Genomic DNA, 15,872 nt, shown 5'->3' with positions numbered 1-15,872 from the left:
GAAATTCCAGGGGATAGGATAAATGAGAAGGTAGGTGTGAAATACTTGCTGCTTCCCCTGGGTTCTGACAGGTAACTTCCTGGTTGTTCATCTGGTACGGAGGAACTGAATAGGATAGAGTCTCTTCTTGGTTTTTCTCTAAAAAGGGACACACACTGGGGGAGACTCCAGCTGAGTGTTCTGAAAAGCAGAGTCCTCAGGCCATTCCCAGTTGGAAATCTCTAGCAAACAGCAACAGCCAGCTCCTTTTCTGTGTCTGAGATGGTTTCTGGCCCCATTACAGTTGCCCCATTGCTATGACAACGGAAAAGGACTGTATGCAGGTTCTTCTGGATTCTAGGTCCAGAAAACGATTTATTTAGGCAATTTGCTCAAATAGCAAAAGAGTTGTCCATTTCTTTATACATAGAAGGGAAAACAAATAATCCTTATGATTCAAGAGAAAAATGAAGGAGGCTGCTCTTTTTCCATTCTTTCATGTAAATTATAAGTCTTGATTCTAGCTGCCACACCTTTTAAGAAAAGGTCTGGGGCTGTTTGATGTGAAACTGTGTACCATGGTGACACCCTACCCTGGCTGACAGCGGCAAAAGGACAAAAGGAAGGAAGTTTCCCTTTTAAATCCCTAGGAATTTTTGGATGAGATAATATTACAGAGTGAAATGTCTCGTCCTCCTATTAGTTTGGTGTTTGGCTCCTGTGTAACAGTAACCCACTTAGAAGCAGGCGGCTCTTTTGAAGTTATTTTAAACTCTCAGCCTAGTTTAGAGATATTGTAACCTTGGATAAAAGCACCATCAGCCCTGGTTTCAGTTTTGCCCTTTCAGACATGTGGAAAGTGCACCAGTATATCTCAAGGATTTTGTATTGAAAACTTCTTAAAGAGCTGGTCTTGGTTTCAAAGCTTGGCTTGATGTACCATACTCAAGGGAACATAGTTCTTTTTCTCCAGATATTTAACCTTGTCTGACAGTCTTTTGGCTTAGAAGTTCCCATATATTCTTTGTCCATTAACAAAACAGTGAAACCATGATAGTCAACCTCATCGGGCTCTTGAGAAATTTGAAGAAGTTCCATCTTCATATTTCAACATAAAATCAGGTATTTGAAACCAGGTACCAAAGATGATCAGGTATATGCATTGCTTGTTGGTAGCATTTTGTTTGAGCAGCTCCTTAATGAGAAATGCAAGTAGGATATTCAGTGCCTCTTCTAGAGGTTAAAGAATCTATGTCTGGGAGGAAATTGGGGCTTCTCAGAGCAAACACCCTGGTTGTTGTGTCTGCCATCTCTGTAACACCCAAATCCACGTCACACTCTGATGCCACCTGGGAGTTATTTTTGGTTGTGAGGGTGAGGAAGCCTGCTGGTTCTTTCTCTACCATGTCTCCCTGAGTCATCCTCTGTGCTGTGTTCTCAGCCTCAGCCCAGGTCCTGGACGGCTCCCAGAACAACCATCCCAGACAGTCTCCCTTCAAGTGTCTCTTCCTCTGTGCAGGGAGCCTGTGCCTCTCTTGGGTCTGACAAAATGCTTCCCTGCCTTTCCCAGTGAGGAGGACCTATAGAATCTGCTGGAATACCTGCAGGAAGGGACTTATGTTGAGCAGTGCATTAAATTTTTGATCAGAATGCACATATCTGTTCATAAAAAGACAAAGAGTACATCATGGCTTATAATAAAAAAGAGCATTCCCCTGTTCCACTTTCGCCATCTCTGATTGCCGTTCCCAGAGGCAACTATTTTCAATTCTTGAGTGGTTTCTTCTCTTCACCTCTGTGAATATTTGTAAATTTGTGTGAGTACTGCTTATACTGCTGCTTCACATGTCTAGTCTATTTTGAAATTGTTTGTTGACTTCCTACTGTGAAAAGATAAAGATATTGTTTCTTATTTCCCTCTCCTCCTATCTGCCACCCGCTTCCCATTCCTACATACATTCTGCCAATATAATTCTACTGCAATTATTATTTAGATCAGGCTGTCAGTCTTCTCAGCCATGCCATGTAGGCCATACCCTGATTGTGGGTTACAATTCTGGTGTAACTTCTTGGGGTTTTCTTTTCTGGATTTAATCATTGCCCCCCTCCCCATTACTTTAGTTTTCTTTAACTATCATATTTCATCCTCTTGTTCAGAACTATAATAAAACTCATCTCAGTACCGTCCAACTCATTGGGTAGTGATTCAGGTTTTTGTTGTTTGTGTGGTTCATTCTTCAGCAGCCTCGTCCCTTAGTCCCATGGGGACTGGTTGCTCAGCAGGCTGGTTGCATAGCCATTGTCCTGGGATTTCCCATCCCCGTCATGCCAGGAATTCCCTTTATCATCTCTTCTCAGTTGAAGTCCCTGTGCTTGGATCCCGTGCCTACCTCTGTCTTGGTTTGGTTTCTTCCCTTGTTTTGTTGTTGCTGACAGCAACTTCAGAGATCAGACATGGGAGGGAAAACTGAAGACATTTGGTTTTTGGGGGAGGACATCCTTTGCTCTCCTTCCCCCTCAACTGCCCTTTCAAGGTACTGTCACCTGCTAGCCCGAGTCAAGGGCAGCAGTGTTGTGTTCTCTGTGAGTAGAAAGAGTTAGCTGCCTCTGCGTGCTCAGGCTGCTGTGGATCCACACCAGGACCAAGGAGGAACAGCCTTTGCTCCTACACCGTTGCCAGTAAATCTTTTTCGTCCTTGGAATGTCTTTGATGACTGGGTAATCAACAACTGTAAGAGCCAAGTCTTTTAAAATTCTGGCAGCAATTTGATTGAATCCTGACCTATTTGCCCTGGTCTCTCTTAGCTGAGTAGAGACCCAAATGACTCACCAAAAACAAAGCAAGAGGCATGGCAGCAGGCCTGCCTCCAGGCCAGAGGCTGTTTGTTCAGCCAGCTGTCATTTATTGAGCACCTGTTGGATGCAAGGCTCTGGGTAGGATGAAAGGGCACCTCTGAGTAAGACTGTCCTCCCAGAAGCAGATGCCTGTCTTAGAGGGGAAGCTAAAGGAAGTGTGGTAAGCAACATACAAAGCGTTAGGGAACAATGAAGTGGAAGCACCTTAGCTGTATGGGTGCATTTGAGAAAGCTGCATGGATGGAGTGACATTCAAGCCGGTCTTGAAGGGCAGAATATTCTAGGCAAAGACATGAAATGCAGTTGAGTCTAGGTGTGGTCACTCATGCCTGTAATCCGAGCACTTTGGGAGGCCAAGGCAGGAGGATCACTTGAGACCAGGAGTTTGAGACCAGCTTGGGCAACATAGCAAAATCCCGTATTTTTTTTTTTTAATTAGCTGGGTGTGGTGGCATGCACTTGTAGTCCTAGTTACTCCGGAGGCTGAAGCTGGAGGATTGTTAGAGCCCAGGAGTTTGAGACTAGCCTGGGTGACAGGTCCTGTCTCTAGATAGACAGATAGATGGATATTATGGATAGATGAAAGAAAGAAAATTAAAAAGCAAATGAACAAGACAAGTCTAGAGAAAATGAAGGAGAGGATTTTCCATTGATTTTATCTCATTTAATCCTTAAGAACCTGTTGAGGCAGATGCTATTGTACCCATTTTACAAATGAGGAAATGGAGGTTTATAGAAATTGAGTCATCTGCCCAGGTGATGTGCCCCTTAAGAGGCAGGAGTGTGATTTAGACACAAGGATGCATGATTGCAAAGCGCTCTTTCTTTCCATCCTGAAACACCCCTTGGAACATAATGAGTGAAAAGATAAGAGCCACAACTTCATAATATTTCAAGATCGTGATAAAGAACTAACTGGGCATTTTTCCTTCAGTTGACTTAAGGAAGATGTTGAGCACCCCAAAGTTATTGTGCAAAGACCAAAGTTATAACACAGGACATATTTTCTGTTATATCCTTACACTTTAATTGTAGCTTATTAAGTACTTGCATCAATTTCTTCTTTGGATGTGTCCCAGGAGTTTTGCTTGTCTTACCATTTCGGGCTGTCCTTCCTTTTTTTAGTACTCTCTGTTCAGTGAAGTCTTCATCAAGTTCCAGACTAGGTCTCTAAGTCTATTTGATCTTTTTCTTTATGTTTTCCTTAGGAGTTCTTTCTGTTGTCCCTGAGTTCTTATACATAATTCAGTCATTTTTAACCTTCTTAAAAATAGTAAGACAAAAAACTGAAATTCGAAACATCTGATTAAGTAAATCCTACTCATTCAAACTTTTTAAGAAAATAAACTCCAAAACGCGTATAATGTTTACATGCCACAAAAGGTTCAAAGTTAACATGTTTAAACATCGTATGTTGAAGTATGCTAAGATTAATTTGGAATGATAAGTGTTGAGAAGCAAACACAGGTCTGATATGTAGTCACTGCCTGTATGTCACTGACTGGTGTTAACATGTCTGAATTAATTAATTAATTAATTAATTTTTTGATGACAGAGACTCTGTTGCCTGGGCTAGACTGCCATAGCATCAGCCTAGCTCATAGCAACCTCAAACTCCTGGGCTCAAGCGATCCTCCTGCCTCAGCCTCCCCAGTAGCTGGGACTACAGGCCCATGCCACTGCACCTGGACAATTTTTTCTATTTTTAGTTGAGATGGGATCTCACTCTTGTCAGGCTGGTCTCGAACTCCGGACCTCAGGCAGTCTTCTTGCCTCAGCCCCCCAGAGTGCTAGGATTACAGGAGTGAGCCACTGCGCCTGGCCAGATATCAGAATCTCATATGGGAGCTGTAAAAAAATAAAAAAAGAATTTCATATGTAGAATTTCTCTACACATGATTGTTATCTGGAAAAGGATCTAGGGATCTTTTTAAATCTGGGGCTAATATTTTAGTAGATAATAGAAATAAAGGTTTGATTGGGGGTATATCTTAAAAAATGAACCAAAAATAATAGCTTGATTTTGAATTTAACAAGTTAAATTGTAACTGAGCCTTGTACTGATTTCTGAGACTAAACAGAGTGAATCTCATGTGGGCAGTGTCAATATTTTCAGCAAAATTGTGTGAGAATATGGAAGTGGTAGCCTTCATTTATGTTTGACTTCAGCATCATGATCATCAAGAGTTGTGTTCCAAATGAGAGAACTCTTACTTTTTACAAAGTTCTCTCTCAATCCATTGATCATTCTCTGGAAGCTCCCATGTGTATTTCTTCTTCTTTAATCCTTAGATTGTCATTGGCTTTGAGTGGAATCCAGTTGTTGACTAATATAACTTTCATGGACTCCACTAAATTCTGCATTGATTGCTGATTTGGAGTTCTAGTTTGCAGCTTAGTTACATTGTCTAGTCAGTATATCATCTAATATTCCAACAATTAGCAGAGTTTGCTGTAAGGATTCTATTAGTTTAAAATGCATAAGCACAGTAACATACTAGATGCTAAATTAATGGGAAAACCCTCTCCTTCACTTTCCCTGACATGGTGTGTTCATTTGCATTTTATGCCTTTGCCTAAAATACTCCATCCTTTGGGACAGATCAGTTGACTGATGAGTATTTTCATGTTGTGACTACTTCTGCTTAACTATAAAACATAATCTTGAGCTCAAACTTGGATCCCTTGGGAAAAGAGAACCCCACGGTATAAATGGCTGGAGACCTGGGGTGGCAGGCATTGCCGGAAGCTGATACTGTCCTCAGGGGAGAGCTGACAGAAACCTGAATTATACAGTATGATATTCAGGAAATGGTTGGGAGAGGCCAGTTACATTGAGAGACATAATACTAAGATTGAATTTGCAGGTTTGGGCACCTAGAGATATGATCTGGAATAAGGACCTCAGGAGAGAAGGAACTCAGGGTGGAGGTAGGAAGGTAGCAAGGATGGTGAGGTGGAAGGTAGCGAGGATGATGAGGTAGGTTTTTGATCCTCTGAGATGTGATTTTGGTGGTTTCTTTACCCACCACAGAAAAATAAACAACCCACGCCAACTGATCATACCCACTGGCACTTGAGAAAAATTCCTTTTGGTTTTTAAGGCTTTTATCCCTGTTCAGAAGTCAACACCCTTGACAGGGTTGATGTGTTGCGCTGCTAACAGTCACCCTAGCGTCAGGGTGAGATTTGATGGGGGAGTTTGGAGGAGAGTGGGAGGGCCTTACTGCTGAGGAGGGCAGAGGGCCCGGCATGAAGCGTGGTCCAGGGCGCTGGCCTGACAGACCTGAGGGGACCCTTGGGTGTGTTGAGTCTTACATAGTTCAGATTTCTGCATGCCTGGGAACACGCTGTCAACATGCCTTCCCTGTGGCCGTGTGTTCTGCTCCACAGCATATGCTTTGGGTCCGGTCAGGCCCCACCTCCTCCCCACTGTGGCTGCAGCAGGTCAGGCCTCAGCTTCGGCTTCTCTTGCTCTCGGTTCCCATTCCTAATCTTCTCCCTCCCCTCTCCTTCTCTCCATATCCGCTGCCCTCCCAGGCATTGCCTTGTCTCCACCTGTCCCCAACCATCCCTCCATCCCTTTCCACCATAGCCTTAACTCTGCGTCATGGCTGTGCAGCATTTGTGGACATTGAGCTTTGCCTTGGGTCATGGTTACTGTAGGTTTATTCTCATGCATGTGTATGTGTCTCCCTAATTTAGCATCTCTCAAAGTGTGTCCTGCGAAACAGAGTGATCAGATGAAATGCAAAACGGGTTTATAATCAAAGGGTAGGAAATGGTGGGTTTAGCAAAGGCCAAAAACCTTTTGTTTTTTAAACCATAGGCCTCTGCAGAGCTTTAATTTATGCATGTAGATCCTGAGTCTCTATGAAGTGCTTCTCAACATAATTTACTTGTGCAAGAACCTGTTTTTCATCTTGTAGGGCTGGTATTCTGCAGGACTCAGTTTCCAGAGAGCTACTATATTTGGCTTAAGTTCTGGAAGGGTGGAAACCACACCATCTTCTGCTGTGGATCCCCATGTTAGCTGAGGGCAGCGCTAGGCAGGATGTAAGAATTTTTGAGTAAACTCTTAGGACAGTTGTTTGGTTTTTTAAAAAAAAAACTATTATAGTACAATTCATATAACATTCACCATTTTAATCATTTTAAAGCATATAATTTAGTGGCATTTAATATGTTCACACTGTTGTGCAACCATCATTGTCATCTAGTTCTAGAACATATTCATCACCTGGAAGGAAACCTTGCAGCCATTGAGCAGTCACTCCCCATTTCCCCCTTCCCGCGGCCACTAGTCTGCTTTCTGTCCCTATCGATTTGCCTATTCTGGACGTGTCATGTAAATGGGCTCATACAGTATGTGGTATTTTGTGCCTGGCTTCTTTCTTTGGTGAAGTTTTTGTGTAGATACAAGTTCTCAGACCTGGATGATACCTCTGATCCTTCAAAGCAACTCTTTACCATTGAGCAAACCCCATAGATGAATGAGTATGAAAAAGCAGTCATCCATCTGGAAACCCTTAAGTCACCAGGCCAAGGTAAAAAATACCACAGAATACTGTAGAAAAAGGTCAGGCGGGTGGTTGCCATTACCATGACTTGACCTGGGACTTCAGGAAACTGGCTTGAGCTGGGCCTCACACCCTTTCCTAGAGGTCAGAGGTGACTGAGCTATTGATGCAATTGGCTTATCATCCTCACTCATCCTTTTGCTAGTCTAAAGTCTTGGCATTTCAGGCTACTCATCATTTAATAACCACAGAACATTCTTAGAAGCAGGATGGTGGTTGTGGAAGTCAGAATCTGCTAAGATGCATGTAACAACTCAGCTGTCAAATCAATTGGCCCTGAAAATGGATGGTGCTGGAGGGTCAGGCCCATACCCACCATTGCTGGCAGTCAAGAGTGGATGGGAGGAGTGGGGATGGGGTCTCCTTCTTCCCATCCTGTGAGCACTATGGACACTGCACCAAGATGAGTAAGGTTTAAAAAATATATTTTTTGCAGGAGGAGGGTCTTGCTCTGTTGCCTGAGCTAAAGTGCTGTGGCGTCAGCCTAGCTCACTACAACCTCAAACTCCCGGGCTCAATAAATCCTCCTGCCTCAGCCTCCCGAGTAGCTGGGACTGCAGGCGTGTGCCACCACACCTGGCTAATTTTTCCATTTTTTTGTAGAGATTAGATCTCGTTACGTTGCCCAGGCTGGTCTTAACCTGCTGGCCTGCAGTGATCCTCCTGCCTGGGCCTTCCAAAGTGGCTTGAGCCACTACACCTGGCCCAGTTTTTTAAATTATTATTTAATTTTAAAAATAAAAAAAATTTTTTTGAAATCTAGAACGGGCTGAGTCTTGCAGGAGCATCGTGAAGGGAAGGTTGTACTGTCCACTGCACTGCAGAACCCTCACGGTCCTTCAGGCAAACTCTTTGAGCCTGAGGACTCATGTAAAAATTGGGTGTTCCAGTGCTCCCTGTCTGGTATCTTGGAATTCCTAGGGGCTGGAGTATCACTCACCCACTGCAAAGACAGCTGCCGGTAGCCCCTTGTAGCACCCTGTGCTCAGCAGTGGTGACCCCCTCACCTGCTTTATGGGCTTGTACAACCCCTTCCCCATTGTTCCATTAAATTGCCAAGGATCTGTCACCTCTGGGCTGTACCCTGTGCTCTCTACTTTGTTGCCATCTCTTGAATCCAGGCGTGTATTAATACCATTGCCTGAAAGAGTGTCACTCGCCCGCCTAAAATAACTGTTTTCAGTGTGCCATCTTCTGCCTAAGAACCTGTGATATCTTGGTGTCCAAACTCCTTTCCAGTTTTTGAGCCTTTCTCTTTCCTTCTCAGTATAGACTGTGACCCTTCCTACTGATCAGATTGGTCTCCTCCTTTCCCCTCCTTATCATCTCTTAGCAACTTCTCCCAGGCCTTGTAACAACTGACTGCCCTCTCTCCTTTTGCCCTGACCAGTCTAGCTCTTCCTTTGAAGCTCACTCAGGCTCAGCAGCTTCACAGAGCCTCTACAAACATTCTTGCAGCTATTGCGGTCTGCACTAAACTCGTGTTGCACTTGTGTACCATGGGATTTAGAGCTGTAAACATTTTTTCCCTAAAGATTTTCTCTCTTAGTCTTTCCCCTCCAGTCACATTGTTAGCTCTCAGAGGGACAATAAGGTAAGCAGGTAGAGTGGGAAGGCACTGGACTGTGAATCTGAGGGCCAGGTCACCTCTGGGTGCACCACTCGCTGGCTGTGTTGTCTTGAAAAAGTCACTTACCTTGAATTTCTGTTCTCATCTGAATTTCTGTTCCCCGACTGTAAAACAAGTTGGGGATAAGGTGGGTGTATTAGTTTCCTGTTTGCTGCTATAATGAGTTGCTGCAGACTTAGTGGCTTAAAGGAATACAAACTTATGCTCTTACAGTTTTGGAGGTCAGAAGTCCAAATAGGTCCACAGGGCTACATTCCTCCTGGAAGCTAAAAGGGAGAATCTCTTTCCTTGTCTTTGGCAGCTTCAAGAGGCTGCCTGTGTTCCTTGATTAACAGCCCCCTCCTCCGTCTTCAAAGCACATCAGTCCAGGCTCTGCTTCTGTTGTCACATCTCTTCTCTGTGTCTCTCATGCTGCTTCCTTTCCCTAACAAGGACCCTTGTGATTACATTGGGCCTACCCGGATAACCCAGGGAATCTCCCCATCTCAAACTTAGTCACATCTGCCAAGTGTCTTTTGCTGTATAAGGTAATTTATGTGCAGGTTCTGGAGATTAGGACATAGATGTCTTTGGGGGCCATATGTTGTCTAAAGTGGATTCTTAGGTCTTCCATGTCTCTAACTTGCCATCAATCTAAAGACATGTTTCTTCCACTTAAGAGCTTAGCACACGCAGTGCTAGGCTTATCATCTTCTTGATAAGTTGTGTTTATCCAGGAGGATTTCCTCTTCTCAGACTGTTATTAGGGATTCTAGAGCCTGAAACAAGTCAGTGATAGAACTGTGAGCACAAACCTTAGGATTGTTCTGGTTTGACCCCACGTTTTCATGCAAAAATTTGACGATGCTCTTCTACCATCTTTGATTTTGTGCTTTGCAAATTTTGAAAAGAGCTCAAAGAGTTTCATCTGTTTCCCAGTGACCAGGGATAGCCTTTAAACAATCTGTTAATTAAACTGGTGATTGTGGTGTATTTCTAGTGGTCTCTCCGTAAAGTCCCAGATGTGTTTCCAGGTCCTCTCGTATAGGGTGAAGTAGATGTGTTGTTAAGGTCTAGAAGCCTTGGATGCTAACCTAGTGAGTCTTATCTATAATTACTATTTAATGTTAAATTTATGGTATTTCACAGCAATTTAGATTGGCTTTTATATGGGAATTATGCTGTTTTCTTTCCCTACATTCTATTTGGTGGTTTCTGCCTTGGATGACCATCACTTACAAAGCAGTGAAAAGACATGCGTAAAATACACTTAAAGTGGCTCTGTCGTGTTCTCCCCAGTGTTCAGCTCACTGTGCTGGAATAGAGTTCCTCATGGGTTGAAAAACTGCCATTTTCAAAGTTTTGAAATTGCTTTTGGCTATCGTATCTGACAAATGCACAATGTGAGTCAAGCAAGTTCGTAGCCTGCCTATTGACATCTTCTTTCCATTTTGTCTCCTAGATGCACCCACTGGGCCTGTGTAATAACAATGACGAAGAGGACTTGTATGAATATGGCTGGGTAGGAGTGGTGAAGCTGGAACAGCCAGAGTTGGACCGGAAACCATGCCTCACTGTCCTGGGCAAGGTAAGCCCCAGGCCCTTCACATCACTATGATTCTGGTTGGTGTTTTCTATTCTTCCATTTCTCCAATTTCTCAAATAGTGGCGTTAGGGAAAAGAGCACAGTGCTCCTTCCTGGCTGAAGTCACGTGAGCTGGGAACTGGGACATGTCTTGCAGCAGCCCATCGTGGTGTTTATAAACCCAGGCTCTGAGGGAGACCGCCTACCTCGGAGTCAGCTCTGCCTCTCGTCCACTGTGTGGCCTTGTGCAAGTCGCTTCCTTTTAAGGAGTCTCAGTTTCTTGTCTGTGAAATGGGCTGATGATAGAGATTCACAGTACTTTATCTTATACTCCTAAGGCCAGATATTTCAGAATTCCGAGATTTTGGGTTTAGAAAGGTATTAAGGTGTGTATATGTCACATTAAGTAACCTCCAGGAGATCTGGGGCAGCATTGAGTAATCAAACACATTCATATTTGTGTAGCAGACCATATGGATATTCACATTAAGTGGGATAACTAAAATCCAAATAGCCACATGTTAGTTCAGGGTGGCTTTGCCTTCAAATGAGTTCAGGTCCATTAAGTTTTGTTGCCAACTAAGTTATGGAAAAACTTTTGGGTTTTAGAGCTTTTCTGGTTTCAGAATGGCAGACAGCAATTATGGTCCTGTATTAGAACTTACCTCATAGGGTGGTTAGGAGGTGAGAGGAGATGCAAACACCTCACACAAGAGTAAGCCCTCAAAAAACATTTGCTGCCGTTGGCTGTTGTCACCCATTTAGAAACACTAAAAAAGACTTCTTAGCCAAGGTCAGCATTACTTCTGACTGCACTATAAGATAGAAATAAATTTACTTTAGAAAGCCATCCATCAACAGTCTTAAAATATGACAAGTAACAACCTGTTTTAAACTGGATCATTTTGTTAAAAGGAAAGGTTCAGAGAAAGTTATTTGAATTTTGGTCGGAAGAAAGGTGGTGTCTTCTAAGGATAGTGTTACTGCTTGGATATTTTTTATATGCTCAGAAGCTACTGTTCTGGGTACTATGGGGTAAAAAAAAACTGTCCTGGTTCTTGACCTCTTGAGGCTGTCTTGGGAGATCCAGGCAAGAGAAGAGGTGGTTTTGATGCAGAGTACTAGAGAGGGGAGCCTTTCCCAGACTTGAAGAAGCCCCTGCCGGTGTCTCCTGAAAGATCTTTGGCCCCAGGGACCCTCACAGGTCTAACCTGTTTGTGATTTTTGCAGCCCTCTTGTGTTCTGAATAGCTCCAAGGCATTTGTCAAGTTCTCTTGTCCTTTCCTTGGGAAAAAGAATTCCACAGGAATTATTACCTGTTTGGTTTACAGTTCCTGAAGTTGAGTCGAGGTGTTTTAGGTGGCTCAGGCCCTCATACTTCATCGTTTAAATGGTTGGCCCAATCTGCTTAGTGGTGGTAGGAGAGCAGTGACCCCCTTAAGGATAATGTAGTGTTTTCCTAGGAGAAATGCCAGCTACATATATAGGATAGGAACAGTGCTTCCCTTGTAGGTATTACACAAATAATGTCATATTTTCTCCTATACTGAAACTGCTGCTATGCAGGGCTCAGCTCCTTGGCTTAATTTGCTTTCCCCCAGTCTCCTGGGACTCCATCTTTGTGTCTCTTGTGTCTATAAATGGGTTGGAACAGGGATCACAGGGTCACTCTATAGTTCTCCCACGGTTTAGTGGTGGGGGCACTTGCTGAAGTCACTCAGAGAACCCAACTATTTCCTTCTCTGCCTGGAACAACCATGCAGCGGTTTTACTTGGAGAGTTTTATATGGTTTGGCCTGCTGGCCTGTGAAGCCAGGGGGAATAAAAACCCTAGACATATATTGAATCATTAAGTACTTCTTGAGTTTATTCATTCACCAAATATTTATTGAATACAGGGGCACAGAAGCGAAGCATGTGGTTCTACCTGCTCTCGAGCAGCAGCCCTCATGTTTCTGTTTGGAAAGGCTGTGTGGTAGCAGGGAGCATTTGCATGTGGTTAATTGTTGCACTTTGGCTTAGAGTTCACACCTGAATAAAATCATTAGCAAAAACGCTTGGGCCAAAGTAAAACAGTTTGACATTTGTTTAAAACCTGGGTTGGTGTAGGAGGTGCCATGAGTGAGGCAGGCACCTCTCTCACCCCACTTCCCACCCTCAAAGTGTGGTTGTTCTCAGTCTTGATTTTGTTAACTTTGCTAAATATATTTTCTTTTCTAAATTCTAAATTTCTTTTCTTTTCTTTTCTTTTCTTTTCTTTTCTTTTCTTTTCTTTTCTTTTCCAAGGGCTTGTAGCAAAAGCCTAGGGTAAAGGAAGGCGAAGCCACCTCGTAGGCATCTCAGTCCCCTGCACACAGCTGATTTCCCATCCATTCCTTGGCCCTTGGCTGTGGCAAGAAGAGGCGGGCAGTGGAGAGGGGCACAAAAGGCATAGGAAGAAATGACAGCCAAGCCAATGTGGGAGTTGGGGGTCTCCCTCATGTTGATGCTGAGACTTGCTGAAAACCCTAGAAGGGTCTAGAAGGACTCTGTCAGCTGTGGCCGTGTCATGCATTCCAAAAGCCCGTGGGGGAACAGGGGAGGCCCAGACACAGACCAGTCTCCCGCCCCAGCACCCACCCCCATCACCTCCCCACCCACAGAAAATGCCATGGAGTGAAACCATGAAATAAGAGAGGAATGTCCTAAATTAAAAAATGTAAATGCCTCTCCAGGAGTTCAAATAAAGGTTCTTTTCTTTCCTTTGATTTTTTTTTTTTTTTTTTTTTTTTTTTTTTTTTTTTGAGACAGAATCTCACTCTTTTTCCCGGGCTAGAGTGCTGTGGCGTCAGCATAGCTCACAGCAACCTCAAACTCCTGGGCTCAAGCAATCCTCCTGCCTCAGCCTCCCGAGTAGCTGGGACTATAGGCTTATGCCACCATGTCTGGCTAATTTTTTCTATATATATTTTTAGTTGTCCAGCTAATTTCTTTCTATTTTTTTAGTAGAGACAGGGTCTCGCTCTTACTCAGGCTGGTCTCGATCTCCTGAGCTCAAACGATCCACCCACCTTGGCCTCCCAGAGTGCTAGGATTACAGGCATGAGCCACCGCGCCTGGCCTAAAGTTTCATTTTAAAAGCCTAAAGACATAAACTCATCACCTTGGTTTATTACTGAGCGCTTTTGAACTCCTCAGAAAAGAATACTATAAACTTCTGAGAGAAAAATGACTTATGATCCCTTCCTTCTAATCTTTTTGATTCTGCAGGAGGAGGTGCAGACAGTAGGATCAGCTAGGGGGGCAGAGCTGGGGTGAGGGTGGGCCCCCACCAGGAAGCAGCAGGTCGGGCCCTGCCTCAGACCAGCCGTGGGCACATTGCTTCAGCTTTCTGGTCCTTTCTGTTTCACTTAATGTGAAGAGGCTATTCTGGGTTCCTTGCTCTTCTGATATTTTGGGCCTCTATATCATATTTAAAATCTTAACCTTGATATTCTAGTTTGGGGAGATTCTAGTTATAGAAAGATAGACTCTTATCTGTGACAGTTAAAGTCCTAGGAAGTTAAAATAGAATAAAGTTGACATTCTGAGCAGCTTATTATTGAAGATGAGGGTCTTAAACCATCCCAAAAGCTTAGGAATTTATGTTTATGCCTCAGGCATTTTAACCCTTCAATTCAATCAGTGTTTATTAAGCATCTTATGGGGCTGCCAGGAATTCCGAAGGTTGACTTGAAGTATGTCCCATCATCCCAGTGGAGAGTCTCATGGCAGGGAACACAGGGTGTGCTGGAGTTTCTAGCAAAGCCTGCCTGGCCCTGATTCCGTAAAGCCCACCACCGCCGCCACTCCACGTTGGAGCAGATTCCTAGGAAGGGTTTTGGCAGACGGCATGGTCAACACGTGTGGCCTCGGCTCTCTCCAGTGCCCTAGAGAACAGTTTGGGGAAGTCAGTTAAAAAACAAGAAAGGCAAGGAATGTCCTTCACAGAGACCCAGCCTTGGCTGAGTGACCCTAGAAAGGGTGCTTCAGTTCTTGGTGCCTTCCTGTGTGCAGCAGGGCTAATGCTGCCCTTGTCATTGCGGTGGGGGTTCTGGGAGATTCTTGCGGAGCACTTAGCATGGAACCTGTCTCATGGCAAATGCCTGATGAACATGTAGAAGCAGCCATTACATGTTGGGTGCCCACTGAGAGGTTTACATGCGGTGTCGACTTTAATCGTCAGACGCACTCTGGGATCCTGTGCAGATTCCCATTTTACACTGAGCAAATCGAGTTCCAGAGAGGTTCTCCACATAACCTAAGATCGAACAGCTCACAAGAGCCGAGATCTAAAGTAAGACCATCCTGCTTCATCAATGATAATTTCCTTTCTTTGCCTCCATTTGTCTTCGTTAGCTTTTCTAGATAAAAATTGGATGCTTTTCGATAGTCACAGGCTTGGTTAAGACTGTTAGTTCCACATAGTTGAAACCTAGCTCAATAAGTCACTATAGTGTCTATGGAAAAAGACAAAGATAAAGAATTCAAAAAAGAAGAAGAAACCCAGGTTGAGCTCTGTTGAGCAGAAAGGGGAATTTGCTCTGAGGATCCTGGGCTGTGTCGTAGAACCCATGACAGGGGTGCTGTTACTTTCCCAATGCAGCCGAGTCCAGGAAGACACTTCCTCAGGTCTTCTTTGTGTGTGCATGTGCTTTATACCCCCACCCCAGCATCCCTGGGCCTGACATCTCTTGATTCTGAGTCTAAAAGATTCCAGAAAAGGGATTCATTGGTCTGTCTTGGATCAGGTGCTCGTTTTTAGGCTGGCCAGCTATGCTTCAGAGCTCAGATCACAACGTAGCTCCCCTGTGTGGGAGCAGGAGGAAGGTGTGTTCTCCAGAAGAGAGCTGGTAAGGGGGCTGCCGTCCCCTAAGGAGGTCGCCAAGTCACGTGTGCAGTCACAGGCTAGTGGGTAATGTCTTCAGTTTATCCCGAGTAATCCAGAGCGGGTGCTTGAACTCTTGGCTCACGTGTGCTACGTAGAGGCAGATCCTCTTCCTGCTGTGAACACAGCGTAATTGTGGTGAGTGAGACGTGAGTCCTACATGGACTGGAGGAGTCGAGTGGGTTTTACAGAGAGGCCTGTGTGAGACAGAGGTACAGGGAAAGTGGGAAACAGGGTGAGGTGGGAAAAGAATCTGCAGAACAGGGAAGAAAAAAGGGAGCAAGAGGTTCTTCGAGGGGCATTAAACACTCCTGGGGAAAGAAGAGACTTTTAGGGTAAGCAGTTTGGTCTTCATTC

General features: G+C 44.2%; 1 protein-coding gene across 1 annotated transcript in view; it reads left to right on the top strand.

Moving 5' to 3' along the window:
- Positions 1-15,872, top strand: part of ZNRF3 (zinc and ring finger 3) — a 151,064-nt gene that overhangs the window by 80,205 nt on the left and 54,987 nt on the right. The window contains exon 2 of the mRNA XM_069497131.1: positions 10,487-10,612. Within this exon, the coding sequence (XP_069353232.1) occupies positions 10,487-10,612 (126 nt within the window). The remainder of the gene's footprint in view (positions 1-10,486; positions 10,613-15,872) is intronic.

This window comes from Eulemur rufifrons, chromosome 21, assembly GCF_041146395.1.
Source record: "Eulemur rufifrons isolate Redbay chromosome 21, OSU_ERuf_1, whole genome shotgun sequence".
Lineage (NCBI taxonomy): Eukaryota > Metazoa > Chordata > Mammalia > Primates > Lemuridae > Eulemur > Eulemur rufifrons.
The sequence above is the reverse complement of the archived record's forward strand: the minus strand, read 5'-3'. Positions and strand labels throughout refer to the sequence as shown.